Source organism: Bombina bombina, chromosome 4 (genome assembly GCF_027579735.1).
Source record: "Bombina bombina isolate aBomBom1 chromosome 4, aBomBom1.pri, whole genome shotgun sequence".
Lineage (NCBI taxonomy): Eukaryota > Metazoa > Chordata > Amphibia > Anura > Bombinatoridae > Bombina > Bombina bombina.
Window position 1 is genome coordinate 803,818,975 of NC_069502.1, and position 15,883 is coordinate 803,834,857.

The 15,883-nt window shown below is 43.1% G+C and overlaps 1 protein-coding gene across 4 annotated transcripts in view; it reads left to right on the forward strand.

Annotated features, from left to right (window-relative positions):
* The window catches only part of LOC128657048 (gastrula zinc finger protein XlCGF17.1-like), a 53,273-nt gene extending 38,101 nt beyond the window's left edge, over positions 1 to 15,172 (forward strand). For all 4 annotated transcript variants that reach the window (XM_053711272.1, XM_053711275.1, XM_053711273.1 and 1 more), the window contains one exon: positions 12,967 to 15,172. In XM_053711272.1, coding sequence (XP_053567247.1) covers positions 12,967 to 13,640 — 674 coding nt within the window. In that variant the 3' untranslated portion in view covers positions 13,641 to 15,172. The remainder of the gene's footprint in view (positions 1 to 12,966) is intronic.
* The last annotated feature ends 711 nt before the right edge of the window (positions 15,173 to 15,883 follow it).

Below are 15,883 nucleotides of genomic sequence, written 5' to 3' on the forward strand. Positions count from 1 at the left end.
AGGGTACACTTGGCTTTTTGGGGTTTTAGAACCCACATGGCTGGTAAAAACGCTTGTTGTGTTTTTTGGAGGCCTTAGAAACATCGAGTGAGATGGGCGGGGCCTAATTTCGCGCCTCAGTTGCGCAGTTGTTTTCACTTGACAAGCAGCAAGCTACAACACCAGAGGGTCCTGGTGAACTTTTTGCGCCAAAACGAAGCGTTATCCCCACATTTCCAATCCCTAAGGGCAGGTAGGCGCTACAGCAGAGCTGTGGCAAGGTGCTGACAGGGTTTTTTCCGTTTTTTGGCACTTTGTCAATCCGGTTTCCATCTGCTGTAAAAATTTTGAAAAGTTTGAGGTATTTGTAAGCAGTTTTGCAGATTGTGTATGCCTTTTTTTTCTCTTAAAGGCACAGTACCGTTTTTTAAAATTGTTGTTTTTTCACTGAATAAAGTGTTTTCCAAGCTTGCTTGTCTCATTACTAGCCTGTTCAACATGTCTGACATTGAGGAAACTCCTTGCTCAATATGTTTAGAAGCCATTGTGGAACCTCCTCTTAGAATGTGTCCCACATGTACTGATATGTCTATAAATTGCAAACAGCATATTTTGACTTATAAGAGTTTGGCACTGGATGATTCTCAGACAGAAGGAAATCAGGTTATGCCATCTAGTTCTCCCCAAGTGTCACAACCAGTACAAGTGACGCCAAGTACCTCTAGTGCGTCTAATTCTTTCACCTTGCAAGATATGGCCACAGTTATGAATTCTACCCTCACAGAGGTTTTATCTAAACTGCCTGGGTTGCAAGAGAAGTGCAGTAGCTCTGAGTTAAGAACAAATGCTGAGCCTTCTGACGCTTTAGTAGCCGTATCCGATGTACCCTCACAATCTTCAGAGGTAGGGGTGAGGGATTTGCTGTCTGAGGGGGAGATTTCTGATTCAGGAAAGATGTTCCCTCAGACAGATTCAGATATGACGGCCTTTAAATTTAAGCTAGAACACTTCCGCTTATTGCTCAGGGAGGTTTTAGCAACTCTGGATGTGGGATTTACCAGTCACTAAGGGGATTTCGGACATTTTTACTAAGGAGTGGGATAGACCAGGTATTCCGTTCGCTCCCCCTCCTATTTTTAAGAAGATGTTTCCCATATCCGACACCATGCGGGACTCGTGGCAGACGGTCCCTAAGGTGGAAGGAGCTATTTCTACTGTAGCTAAGTGTACAACTATACCTATTGAGGACAGTTGTGCTTTCAAAGATCCTATGGATTAAAAATTAGAGGGTCTCCTAAAGAAAATTTTTGTTCATCAGGGTTTTCTTCTCCAGCCTATAGCGTGCATTGTTCCTGTAACCACTGCAGCTGCCTTTTGGTTCGAGGCTCTGGAAGAGGCTCTTCAGGTGGAGACCCCATTAGATGATATTCTGGATAGAATTAGGGCTCTTAAGCTAGCTAATTCTTTCATTACCGATGCCGCTTTTCATCTGGCTAAATTAGCGGCAAAGAATTCAGGTTTTGCAATTTTAGCGCGTAGAGCGTTATGGCTTAAGTCCTGGTCGGCTGATGTGTCATCAAAATCTAAGCTTTTGACCATCACTTTCAAGGGTAAGACCCTATTCGGGCCTGAACTGAAAGAGATCATTTCAGATATCACTGGAGGGAAGGGTCATGCCCTCCCTCAGGATAAGTCAAATAAGATGAGGACCAAACAAAATCATTTTCGTTCCTTTCGAAACTTCAAAGGTGGTCCCGCTTCCTCTTCCCCTGCTGCAAGGCAAGAGGGGAACTTTGCTCAATCCAAGTCAGTCTGGAGACCTAACCAGGCTTGGAACAAAGGTAAACAGGCCAGGAAGCCTGCTGCTGCCATCGAGACAGCATGAAGGGGTAGCCCCCGATCCGGGAGCGGATCTAGTAGGGGGTAGACTTTCTCCCTTTGCTCAGGCTTGGGCAAGAGACGTTCAGGACTCCTGGGCTTTAGAAATCGTAACCCAGGGGTATCTTCTAGATTTCAAAGATTCTCCTCCAAGGGGGAGATTCCATCTTTCTCAATTGTCTGTAAACCAGACAAAAAGAGAGGCGTTCTTACGCTGTGTAGAAGACCTATTTACCATGGGAGTGATCTGCCCAGTTCCGAAAACAGAACAGGGGCAGGGGTTCTACTCCAATCTGTTTGTGGTTCCCAAAAAAGAGGGAACCTTCAGACCAATCCTAGATCTCAAGATCTTAAACCAATTCCTAAGAGTTCCATCCTTCAAGATGGAGACCATTCGGACTATTTTACCAATGATCCAGGAGGGTCAATATATGACCACCGTGGACTTAAAGGATGCGTATCTACACATTCCTATCCACAAAGATCATCACCAGTTCCTCAGGTTTGCCTTTCTGGACAAGCATTACCAGTTTGTGGCTCTTCCCTTCGGGTTGGCCATGGCTCCCAGAATTTTCACAAAGGTGCTAGGGTCCCTTCTGGCGGTCCTAAGGCCGCGGGGCATAGCAGTGGCGCCTTATCTAGACGACATCCTAATTCAAGCGTCAACTTTCCAACTAGCCAAGTCTCACACGGACATCGTGTTGGCCTTTCTAAGATCTCATGGGTGAAAGGTGAACATAAAAAAAGAGTTCTCTTTCCCCTCTCACAAGGGTTTCATTCCTATGGACTCTGATAGACTCGGTGGACATGAAAATATTTCTGATGGAGGTCAGGAAATCAAAGATTTTAGCCACCTGCCGAGCTCTTCATTCCATTCCTCGGCCGTCAGTGGAACTCCATCCGGAGGTGTTTGCTCAACTGGTTCAGCTATGGGGCACACCAGAATTGGATCTGATGGCGTCTCGTCAGAACACCAAACTTCATTGTTACGGTTCCAGGTCAAGGGATCCTCAGGCAGTACTGATAGATGCTCTAGCAGTACCCTGGTCGTTCAACCTGGCTTATGTGTTTCCACCATTCCCTCTCCTTCCATGTCTGATTGCCAGAATAAAACAGGAGAGAGCTTCGGTGATTTTGATAGCACCTGCGTGGCCATGCAGGACTTGGTATGCAGACCTGGTGGACATGTCATCTCTGCACCCATGGACTCTGCCACTGAGACAGGACCTTTTGATTCAAGGTCCGTTCAAGCATCCAAATCTAATTTCTCTGCAACTGACTGCTTGGAGATTGAACGCTTGATTTTATCAAAGCGAGGTTTCTCTGAGTCGGTCATAGATACCTTGATTCAGGCTCAAAAGCCTGTCACCAGGAAAATCTATCATAAGATATGGCGTAAATATCTTTTTTTGGTGCGAATCCAAAGGTTACTCATGGAGTAAGATCAGGATTCCTAGGATTTTGTCCTTTCTCCAAGAGGGATTGGAGAAGGGATTGTCAGCTAGTTCCTTAAAAGGACAGATATCTGCTTTGTCTATTCTATTGCACAAGCGTCTGGCAGATGTCCCAAACGTTCGGGCTTTCTGTCAGGCTTTAGTTAGAATCAAGCCTGTGTTTAAACCTGTTGCTCCGCCATGGAGTCTAAATTTAGTTCTTAAAGTTCTTTAGGGGGTTCCGTTTTAACCCATGCATTCCATAGATATTAAGCTTCTATCTTGGAAAGTTCTGTTTCTAGTTGCTATCTTTTCAGCTCGAAGAGTTTCTGAACTATCTGCATTACAATGTGACTCGCCTTATCTTGTTTTCCATGCGGATAAGGTGGTTTTGCGTACCAAACCTGGGTTCCTCCCTAAGGTTGTTACTAACAGGAATATCAATCAGGAAATTGTTGTTCCTTCTCTGTGTCCTAATCCTTCTTCTAAGAAGGAACGTCTGTTGCAGAACTTGGACGTGGTTCGTGCTTTGAAGTTTTATTTGCAGGCAACCAAAGATTTTCGTCAAACATCTTCTTTGTTTGTTGTCCATTCTGGAAAGCGTAGAAGTCAAATGGCTACGGCTACCCCTCTTTCCTTTTGGCTGAAAAGCATCATCCGTTTGGCTTATGAGACTGCTGGACAGCAGCCTCCTGAAAGAATTACTGCTCACTCTACTAGAGCGGTGGCTTCCACATGGGCTTTTAAAAATGATGCTTCTGTTGAACAAATTTGTAAGGCTGCGACTTGGTCTTCGCTTCATACCTTTTCCAAATTTTACAAATTTGATACTTTTGCTTCTTCGGGGGCTATTTTTGGGAGAAAGGTTCTGCAAGCAGTGGTGCCTTCCGTTTTTAGGTTCCTGTCTTGTCCCTCCCTTCATCCGTGTCTTAAAGCTTTGGTATTGGTATCCCACAAGTAAGGATGAAACCGTGGACTCGGTACATCTTGCAAAAGAAAACAAAATGTATGCTTACCTGATAAATTTCTTTCTTTTGCGATGTACCGAGTCCACGGCCCGCCCTGTCTATTCAAGACAGATAGTATTTTTTATTGAAAACTTCAGTCACCTCTGCACCTTATAGTTTCTCCTTTTTCTTCCTAAGCCTTCGGTCGAATGACTGGGGGGTGGAGTTAAGGGGGGAGCTATATAGACAGCTCTGCTGTGGGTGCTCTCTTTGCCACTTCCTGTTAGGAAGGATAATATCCCACAAGTAAGGATGAAACCGTGGACTCGGTACATCGCAAAAGAAAGAAAATTATCAGGTAAGCATAAATTTTGTTTTTGCTCTCTCTCTCCACCTTCTCTTTTGCTCTCTTCCCCCTCTTTTGCTGTCTCTCTCCCTCTCTTTTGCTCTCTCTCTCTCCCCCTCTCTTTTGTGCTCTCTCCCCCTCTCTTTTGTGCTCTCTCCCCCTCTCTTTTGTGCTTTCTCCCCCTCTTTCTTTTGTGCTCTCTCCCCTCTCTTTTGTGCTCTCTCTCCCCCCTCTCTTTTGTGCTCTCTCCCCCCTCTCTTTTGTGCTCTCTCCCCCCTCTCTTTTGTGCTCTCTCCCCCCTCTCTTTTGCGCACTCTCTCCCTCTCTTTATCCCCCCTCTTCTGCTCTCTCTATCCCCCCTCTTTAGACCTCTCTGTCTTGGCAGTCGGCCCCGCCCACGTCGCACCCACCCGGCCACGCTCACTCCACCACACGCAGACGCCAGGTCAGTTGGAAGACCAGGTGTGTTTGTCCTTGCGCGCAGTCTCTACTGCGCATGACAGCTTCGGACAAACACACTTGGACTTTTATTATATAGGATGATAGAATAAACAAGGATGTTAAAAGTCAAGTCGCAGGTGATGTCCTGTAAATGCAGATGCAACAGACTAAACAAGCAGATAGAATGATAAGCCAGTAAACAAACAAGCAGGTCGCCTTGAAAAGTACAGGCAAGCACAAGCAGGCAAAGTCACTCAAAAAGAAACATTTAGAATTCCGCTATAGCCCTGTGTGGGGTATCCACATGAGTAAATGCAATCAATTATGTAGGAAGGATAGTGATCGTCAGTAAAAGCTGTTACCTCCTCCGGTAGCTGTAGTGGCCTTTAAATACTACCTCTCCTTTGTCAATGTAGTGATCAATAGACGAAGTTCCAACTCCACACTTCCATGTCTTGGCTGGGCTGCCGGCGGTGACGGACCTGAGCGGACAGTCTCATCTCATATGGCCGGGGTGCCCACAGGCAAAGCACCCCCGTGAGTCCCTGACTCTGGCCGGATAGATAAAGGCCGGGTGGGCCAAAGGCTTATTGGTAGGTGCTGGTGGTCGGATGACGGCTGGAGCCGGGTGGAAGGTTGGTTGTGGTTTAGAGCACACTGGGCGGCGGGCATCTGCATACTGGTCTGTCAGGACGGCCGCCTGGTCTGCTGTGGTGGGTCGTCGATCATGGACCCATTCTCTGACCTTGACTGGAACATGATTGTAAAAATGCTCCAGGAGGAAGAGCTGTGCCACATCTGCCCCAGTGGTGGATTTGTAGCTGGCTATCCTGCTTCCTTAGTGCCCGGAATTTCTGCTGGTGCGCCTCCGGCGTGAGCCCATAGCAAGCAAGGATACGGTCTTTCACTTTGTTATAGTCCTTCTGATCCTCAGGAGGGGTAGAGTGGAAAGTGGACAAAGCCCGACCAGCCAATTTACCAATCAGGACACAGTCTGTCAGCATGGGTGACCCCCTGCAGCTTGCATTGGGTCTCAAAGACCTGAAGATAGTGGTCAATTTCCTTTTCTTTGTAGGCTCAGATATCCCCATGGGGTAACTTGGATGATCGGGAAGCCTGCACCTCGCGGGTGTACTGAGTCTGGGTAACCTCCGAGATGATCTAGGTGATGACCTCCTGTGGTGGCCAGGTATCATACAACGCCAATCGCCACTCCACTTCCCGTTGTATATCAGACGCTTGGGTCCCCAGGGTGGATGCTGTACTGGGTGCTGTACTGGTTGCTGTAGTAGGCTGTTCATTGCCCTGGTCATCCTCCGACCCACCAGCGGCTTGGTCTTCCAGCATTTCTCTTTTAAGGGTGGTTCTGCTCTTCGTGCTCGCAGTCTTTCCTCGGGTCTCCGCCGACCGATCTCCCAAAACCTGCTATGTAGCGGAGAAGTGATAGTAGCAACACCCACCCAAATAACTAGACATACTAGCATTCAGGTGAAACAAGAACCATTTATTGGGACAAACACACAACCTTTATACAGAAACTCATCTTGATAAGACACTGGACAATCCCACAATTTTCCCACCATTCCCGCCCCTCCAGACAGGCTGGCGCCTCCATAGACCCCCATGTTTCATTGTGGGGATTCCGGGGTGGTTCCAGGGGAGCAGCGGTACGCCCAAGGTGATGTTGGAAAGCTCTTGGCCCCCAGTTTCTACAGTCCAAAAAGCGACATGATCCATGGCTGGGTGCCATGAGTGAGCGTCCAAGTGGGGTCCTGGACCCCCAGTTCCAAAGGGAGCTCCCCTCCCGCAATCACCCCATCCCTGGCCCTACCCATGGGCTAGCCATCCTAAAAAGAGTGGAGCTCTAGGACCAATAACCGCTGCAGCGACCGGTGTTGAATGGCATCAGAGCTGAGGCAGTCGACCGGCAGTTCCATAGCCCAGTCAGCCGAAGGACGGTCCTTGGAGAAGGCTCCTAAAATCCCCTGTTCCTTGTGGAGTACACCTACGGCAATTGGCCCACACCCTGCCCTCTCCCAGGGGTGACAACCACCGAGAATGGAGCTCTAAGGCAAGGGGCTTTCGAGGCGGCTGGAGGTAAAAGGGGCGAAAATGCGGGTCCGTGCGACCAGCCGGTAGTTTTAGCGGGCCGGCCGGCTGCAGAGGCAGTAAGCGTTTCAATCTCCAGCTCTTCTCAAGATGAGTTTAGAACACTCCGTTAGTTGACAGAAGCTCCTAGGATTCGTGGTTGCTCTGAGGAGCCCAAAACTGCTGAGAAACAACAGGGGTGAGGTAGTAGGGGATTAACCCTTGCAGCCCAGTGTCCGTGACACCTTTCGTCACAGGAGGATGGCAGAGAAGTGTCAGAAGATTTCAGAGTTGTTCCTCAGGAGGGATATCTGCCTTTCATTATGGAACTGGAGTTTTAAGTAAGCCTCTCAATGAGAGCATTGACGAAAGTTAGAGTCTGGAGATGCAGGGAAAGTCTTTCTCCGAACCCATCCAGACTGCCTGCTAACAGCTCCTTAAGCAACCAGTGTTGACGAGTTTCACTGTCTGCTTTCTTCACTCAAGTCCATGTCAGGAGCGATGCAACAAGACTGTCACACTTGAGAGGCTGTGTTTCTGTTAAACAGCACGGATTCTGGTATAATCATTTCCATTTTTACTTATGTTGAAATTGCTGAAGACAAGGTCACAGTGTGACTCCTTTTATCTTTAGTCATAGGTTAATCTCCTGAGGGAGGTTATTGAACAGTGGGGATTAATCAAATGTGAAAGTTTGATTTTATGCTGCTTTATGTGAGATTTTTTGGGGGGAGGGGGCTTATAGACTGTTGTTATGCGGTAATGGAACATACAGCTTGTAGCTTGACATGCTTTTTCTCATAGCAGGAGCAGACCTGCCTTGCACACCACGTGAACGGGTGTGGTCACACTTTTGTTTTTCTCTTTCCTGACTGAGCTAGCTGTTGGAGAGGTCGCTTCTTCTCTGGTTACCTGGGTCTAGGAGGTGGTGAGTGTCCCAGTCATTGGGGTTATATAGGTTCCGTTTTTTGGGAGAAATAAAAAGTTAATTTATTTGTATCCTACTGTTGTTAGCGCAAGCTATGTAGGATCCCGATATGCTTGAGGGTACTCCCTCTATTCCTAATAGTAATACCTGTCTATATTGTAAAGAGGCATTGGTGTGCCTGCCCTCTTAACTATGTTCCATATGCATCAACAAGGTTATTATGTCTAAGAAGGTTAACCCCTTTAGTACGACTGAGCCGTCCACCTCTGAGGACTCGCCATCCCGTGAGGTGCATACCCATCAATCATCTCCATTGTCACATGCAGCTTACAGTAGCACGCCTGATCCTGCATCTGGAGAGAGCCTTTTACCATCATACTTTACTGCGCAGTTATAAGCGGCGGTGTCTGAGGCCCTTAGTGCTCTACCTCGCCCAGCTAAGCGCAAGCGAAAGGTTAAACATAGCTCTCCGGTCCAGGGGACATCCAGTTATTTACTTGATTTGTCTGCCTTTCAAGTATCCCAGGATGGGTTAGAATCTGAATTTTCAGAGGGTGAAATTTCTGGTTCGGAGTCTGCTACCTCTAGGCCTCCGGCTGCGGAGGAGCCAGCCTTTAGATTTAAAATTGAACACTTACATTTTCTTCTAAAGGAGGTTCTGTTGACATTAGAGGTTCCAGAGGCCAGGTTGCCTGATGAACCTTCGATCCCTAAATTAGACAGAGTGTACGAGGACAGGCTAGCGCCGCTAACTTTTCCTGTACCTGTAAAAATTGTGAATATTATTAAAAACAAATGGGATAGAATTGGATTTTGGTGGTTTATATCGGAATGTTTTTTTTCCACCATCGATCAGTTTTGTATACTGAACTTTTCATATTATTCCTTTCTGACTTTCAAGAGATTTAATGCTTTTATTTGATCACTGTGCTATTTTAATTGTATTAATTTATTAACTGTATTAATTGTATCATGTATTAATTGTATCAACTTAATAGTACTGTTTTTTACTTGCTGTGCGGCCGCATATGTATTTTTAAGTTATATTGTATTTTTTAGTTTTATATTGTAGAATAAATATCTTTTATATTTACGAGAGGACACATGTACTGATTACCGAAATTATACTTCACTAGTATATTATATCACCAGTTATTCATATCACTTCTTTAGCAAATTGCTAGAGTTTACAGCATAACATTTATAGTTCTTTAGCGGATTGCTAGAGTTTAAAACAAACTTCTAGAGTTTAAACTATATAATTAACTTATTTACAAATATTTTTATTTTATTTTTTTTCTAAATATTTCACTTTCACACTTAAAATTACACGGATCTAAATGAATCCTCATTAAAAGGGTTTTATATATTATATTTTTTTTTTCACTTCCACCTTGAGCATTTTTTTTTGCGCAATCTATTATTACTTTTTCACTATTGCTATTTTGAGGGATTTTTTTGGGAGTTCCTTTTTTAGATTGTTTGTGTGGTCTTCAGTGCTGATCAAATTTTATCTTTTAAGAATTGGATTTTCCTCTTCGTCTGCCTTTAAAAAATTATTCCTGGCCCCGGACTCTCAGCTGTAGTTCTGGGGTTCTGTTCTCTAAGGTGGATGGTGCTATCTCCACATTAGCTAAGCATACTACTATCCCTCTTGAGCATAGCTCGTCTTTCAGAGAGCCGATGGATAAGAAGATGGAAACTTTTCTCAGGAAAATGTTTCAGCATAAGGGATATTTATTTCAACCGGCAGAGGCTGTTGCTTCGGTTGCTGGCACTGTGGCCTGCTAGTGTGACTCTTTAGCAGAATTGATCGAGGTGGAGGGCCCCCTCGATGCTATCCAAGAAAGAATTAAGACTTTGAGAATTGCTAATTCTTTTATCTGTGATGCAAACATGCAGATTATTCGCCTGAATGCTAAAATCTGGTTTCTCAGTGCAGAAGTGTCGGGCGCTCTGGCTGAAGTTCTGGTCTGCGGACATGACTTCTAAGTCTAGACTACTTTCCCTCCCTTTTAAGGAAAACATTTTATTTGGTCTAGACCTGGACTCCATTATTTCCATGGTTACAGGGGGCAAGGGTGCCTTGCTACAGCAGGATAAAAAGAACAAATCTAAGGGACAAGGATCTAATTTTTGTTCCTTTTGTTCTGAAAAGTCCCAACATCAGCAGGCCTCCTCTAAGCCCAAGCAAACCAAGAGCACTTGGAAGCCGACTCAATTCTGGAATAATTCCAAGCAGAGCAAGAAGCCTACCGAGAACAAGTCGGCATGAAGGGGCGGCCCCCAATCCAAGGCTGGATCATGTAGGGGGCAGACTCACTATTTTCAGGCGCTTGGTCCAGGGATGTGCAGGATCCATGGGTCCTGAAGGTCATAGCTCAGGGATACAAGATAGGTTTCAAATCTCATCCACCCAAGGGCAGATTTCTCCTCTCAAGCCTGTCTTTAAAACCAGAAAAGAGGGAAGCCTTTCTGGGGTGCATGTGGGATCTGTCATTCTTAGGGGTCATTGTCCCGGTTCCTATAGTAGAAAGAGGTTTGGGATACTACTCAAACCTGTTTGTGGACCCAAAGAAGGGAACTTTTTGCCCTATTCTGGACCTAAAGTGCTTAAACAAGTTTCTAAATCTCCCCTTGTTCAAGATGGAGACCATAAGGTCCATTCTTCTTCTAGTTCAGGAAGGACAGTTCATGACCACTAAAGATCTGAAGGCTGCCTACCTTCACGTTCCAATCCACAGGGACCACTTCCAGTTCCTAAGATTTGCATTCATGAATCAGCACTTCCAGTTCATTGCACTTCCATTTGGTCTAGCTACGGCCCCAAGAATCTTTACAAAGGTTCTAGGAGCTCTCCTGGCTGTCGGCAAATCCAAAGGTATAGTACCTCCCTACTTGGCCGACATTCTGGTTCAAGCACCATCCTTTCGTCTAGCAGAGGACCATTCAATATTTCTTCTCTTTCTTCTTCAGTCACATGGATGGAAGATAAACTTGGAGAAGAGTTCGCTCATTCCAAGCACCAGGGTAGAATTCCTGGGTACTATAATAGATTCAATATCCATAAGGATATTTCTAATCGACCAGAGACGGTGCAAGCTAGCTTCGGCATGTCTTGCCCTCTGGTCCTCCTTAAGGCCATCTGTGGCTCAGTGTATGGAGGTAATTGGTCTCATGGTGTCCAGCATGGACATAATTCCTTTTGCCAGGTTCCGTCTCGGACCACTACAGCTGTGCATGCTGAGGCAGTGGAACAGCGATCATTCAGATCTGTCTCAACAGATTTCCCTGGACAACCAGTCGAGAGAATCGCTCTCTTGGTGGCTCTGTCCAGATCATCTGTCCCGAGGGACATCCTTTCTCACACCATCCTGGGAGATTGTGACTACGGATGCCAGCCTCTCAGGATGGGCAGCTGTTTGGGATGCCAAGAAGGCACAGGGCCTGTTGTCTCAGGAGGAACCCTCCCTCCCGATCAACATTTTGAAACTTTGAGCAATCTACAATGCTCTGAAGGCTTGGCCTCTTCTAGGTTTGTCCCGGTTAATCAGATTCCAATCAGACAATATAACCTTGGTGGCTTGCATCAACCATCAGGGGGGAACGAGAAGCTCCCTAGCGATGAGGGAAGTATCTTGGATTCTGGAGTGGGAGGAGGCTGACAGCTGTTCGCTGTCAGCGATCCATATTCCGGGTGTGAACAACTGGGAAGCAGATTTTCTCAGCAGACAATCCTTTCATCTAGGGGAATGATCTCTCCATCCTAAAGTGTTTGCTGAGATATGCAACATGTGGGGGACACCGGAGATAGATCTCATGGCATCCCGTCTCAATATCAAGCTACCCAGATATATGGGTCGAGGCGGAGCTAATAGAAGTATTAGTGGTGCCTTGGAGGTTCAATCTAATCTACCTCTTTCCTCCATTACCACTCCTTCCTCGGGTAGTGGCCCGCATCAAGAAGGAGCAGGCGTCAGTAATACTGATTGCTCCATCATGGCCGCAAAGGACGTGGTTCGTGGACCTAGTGAGGATGTCATCTTCTTCTCCATGCAAGTTACCTTGTTGCAGGGATCTGCTGGAACAAGGTCCTTTTGTTCATCAAAATCTAGACTCTCTGAGGCTGACTGCATGAAGGGGAACGCTTAGTCCTAGCCAAGAGAGGTTTTTCTGAGAGAGTTATTGATACTCTCATCCAAGCTTGTAAGCCGGTTACTTGTCGCATCTATCATAAGGTGTGGAGAACCTACTTATTCTTTTGTGAAGAGTGTGGATTTCCTTGGGCAGCAACTTGCCCTGTACTTTGCTGGTCTTTCTATGGGTATTTAATGTTTAATAGCTATTCCCGGTGGCCAGCAGGAAGAGGGAGGGTAAAATAGCATGATAATGCCGCTTGTGATGGGATCTGTGCAATTATAACCAAGAAAACCCTTAACTACCAGTAGGTATGTCGGCATTATTAAGGGGTTAAAGGTTTTAAATTAAAAAACAAAACAAATTATTTTTTAAATTAGTAAAACTAAGCTATTGGCAGATTTACAAAAGAGATGTTTTATTTCTTAATTGCTATATAGTTTGTTTTGGTTTTTTGTTGTTGCTAATATTAGGATAGTGGTCTGCTAGATCATTTGTGTAAGTTATTCGTATATGTTTTGCTACATCTGTACAATATTTGGATCCGAGATCTTTCGAAAATATATTTGTTACATGATTTTTTTTAAATGTTTGCTAAAAAAAATAATAATAAAATTCTGTCTAGTAAACCACCCTTAAGCATTAGCATGAAGCTGGGGAAAGGTGTAGGGGCCATAGCCTGCCCCTTACTCTTGTGGTATACACTCATTCATACAAATTGAAATGTCCTCAAAATATAACTATGCCATTAATAACTAACATTAATCCCATTGTATTTCTTATCAACAGGTGAATTTACAAACTGCAGTAATCCTAGTCCTAGCCATGGTGAAAATACAGATACTTGTTTCAATCTTCTTCAAAATCAAAGATGCAATGTGGGAAATTTATGTTCTGAATATGGGAAAAAAATGACTAGGAAATCAAATCTTTTAGAACATCAGAAATTTCATACAGGAGAGAAAGCATTTCCATGTTCTGAATGTGGGAAATGTTTTATGATAAAATCACATCTTATTAGACACCAGAAAATTCATACAGGAGAGAAAGCATTTTTATGTTCTGAATGTGGGAAATGTTTTACCCTGAAATCACATCTTTTTAGCCATCTGAAAATTCATACAGGAGAGAAAGCATTTTCATGTTCTGAATGTGGGAAATGTTTTGCTCGGACATCACATCTTATTAGACATCAGATCGTTCATACAGGAGAGAAAGCATTTACATGTTCTGAATGTAGGGAATGTTTTTCTCGGAAATCACATCTTATTACTCACCAGAAGATTCATACAGGAGAGGAAGTATTTTTATGTTCTGAATGTCAGAAATGTTTTGCTCGGAAATCAACTCTTATTAGTCATCAGATAATTCATACAGGAGAGAAAGCATTTTCTTGTTCTGAATGTGGGAAATGTTTTGCTCGGAAATCACATCTTATTAGACATCAGAAAATTCATACATGAGAGAAAGCATTTTTATGTACTGAATGTTGAAAATGTTTTTACTGGCAAAGGAAATTTTGTTTCTCATCAAAAAATTCATACGGGAGGGAAAGGTTTTCCGTGTTCTGAATGTGGGAAAAGTTTTGCTCAGAAATAACATTTTATTGTGCATCAGAAAATTCATATGGGAAAGAAAGCATTCTCATGTTTTGCACATGACGAAACTCCTGCGTTAACATCAAAAGTGCAAGAGGTTTTTTTTTACTATTGATTACCAATTACTAATTTTTATTTTAAAAAAAATTGAATTCTCTATTTCTGTTTATTTTAGAAAGGCTACTTAATGTATTTAAAAATCCATAAAAGTTTTGATTTTATTTAAAAAAACAAAATCAATCTTGTTTATTGAAATTGTGATAAATAAAAAATATTTCTTTCATACATGTGGTGAGAGTCCACAATCCATTTGATTCTTCAGTGAGAGGGATTCTCAGACCAAGTTGAGGCCTATTTCCACAGCGTAATTAGCGAAATTTTCACAGTGCTCTGTTTCCAATTTCTTTTTCACAAGGCAATGTTATCAAGTAGCACACATCTACGCATTTGATAAAGGCCTTGCATGGCTGACACGCGTAGATGTGTACTACTTGATAACACTGCCTTGTGAAAAGGAATTTGGAAACAGAGTGCTCTGAAAATTTTGCTAGGAAATGGGATTTCAATGTGTAATTCAAATCTAACCACAATTAAAACTGCTCAGAAAAACTACACTGCTATTGGAAGCTGTAAGCCACATGATCGTCACTGAATAAGAGAGGAGAAAAACCCACGGATGACAGCATACTAAAGAGGTACATCATCAGGTAGCCAGATTGCACGGTAAATGGCTATTTAAAACCACTATTGTACCTAGCTCTTGGGAGCCATCGTCATCTATTTGGTTTTTCGAGCTGTTATCTGGAAAAGTAGCGATCATGGTTAATCAGAACCAACAAGGAAAACTATCCAGCGTTCCTTTGCCAAAACTTTCCACATTTCATCTGCCTTTGCTATATTTACCCTATTCGGTACTTAAAGGGAAATTTTCCCATTAGACTTGCCAATATAGCTCTACCAGAGTATCAGCCAGTCATTATTAACCATCACAAGAACAGTAGAATTTTTAGAATTGCATACCACCTGTGTTTTTTTAATAAGATGTATCAATTGTGTTAATAAATTGAATTCATTGTATTTATTGTATCAATTGCTAGTGGTTTAGTTTTATACAGATTTCAAACACATTTTTAATACGTATTTTAAATATATATTGTTCATATATTTCTTGAATCAATTCAGTTTATTCTTTGATTTATTTATGTTTTATTTTGATATATTTCCTAGATCCTTCAATATTTTGCTTTTGAGCGCAGGGACTTATTCTTAAGTTATGTAGTATGTTATATGATAAATGTTAAAAAGTTTAACAGAGATGTTGATGTTCTAAGTTGTCAGACATTTCTCCACATTTAAAAGGGACATTTAACTCAAAATAAACTTTTATTATTCAGAAATAGCATGTCATTTTCCTACTGAAAATGTTGATATTTAAGATAGCATACAGCACCAAATGAAAAACACAGGCTCTCTAAGAGAGTGATCACCTAACAAGAGTGCTAATAGGTTAACAAAATATAAATAATATTCGGAGCACCTAACAAGTCTACATTGTGCAAGTTAAAATGATAGTTTAATATCCATAAAATGATTAAAAAAAGGAAGAAAACATACAATACAGGGTTGTATAAAATACAGGTTGACAAATAGTTGGTTATAAAATACGAAATGGTGATTTATATTTAGTGCTAAATAGTCACCAGTACCCAAGAAAAGGCTTGCTTCCATTGAGTCATTAAAAATTGAGCCGTAAACTACCGAAGTGACCAACAGCTAAAAGTAATTTATGGCTCCATTTCTTGCATAGATTCCTTCCTTTATAATTTCTTCTTGTGCCTTTTCTAAAAATGAAAATATTTTATGGTAGTCTCAATAATCTGGAAGATCTAGCCTTTTCTTAGACTTTTATCTGACTGTGATTAGGGATTGCAAGTGCAACATCAGCCTATAAAATAGCATTGAACTTCCTAAAATGAAAAATTTAGTTAATCTGCCACTAAGGTTTATTTCAATGTGTATTTCTTTTACAAAGATATGACGAAGCCACGGATTTCATCCTTACTTGTGGGATATTAACCTCCTGCTAAAAGGAAGTGGCAAAGAGCACC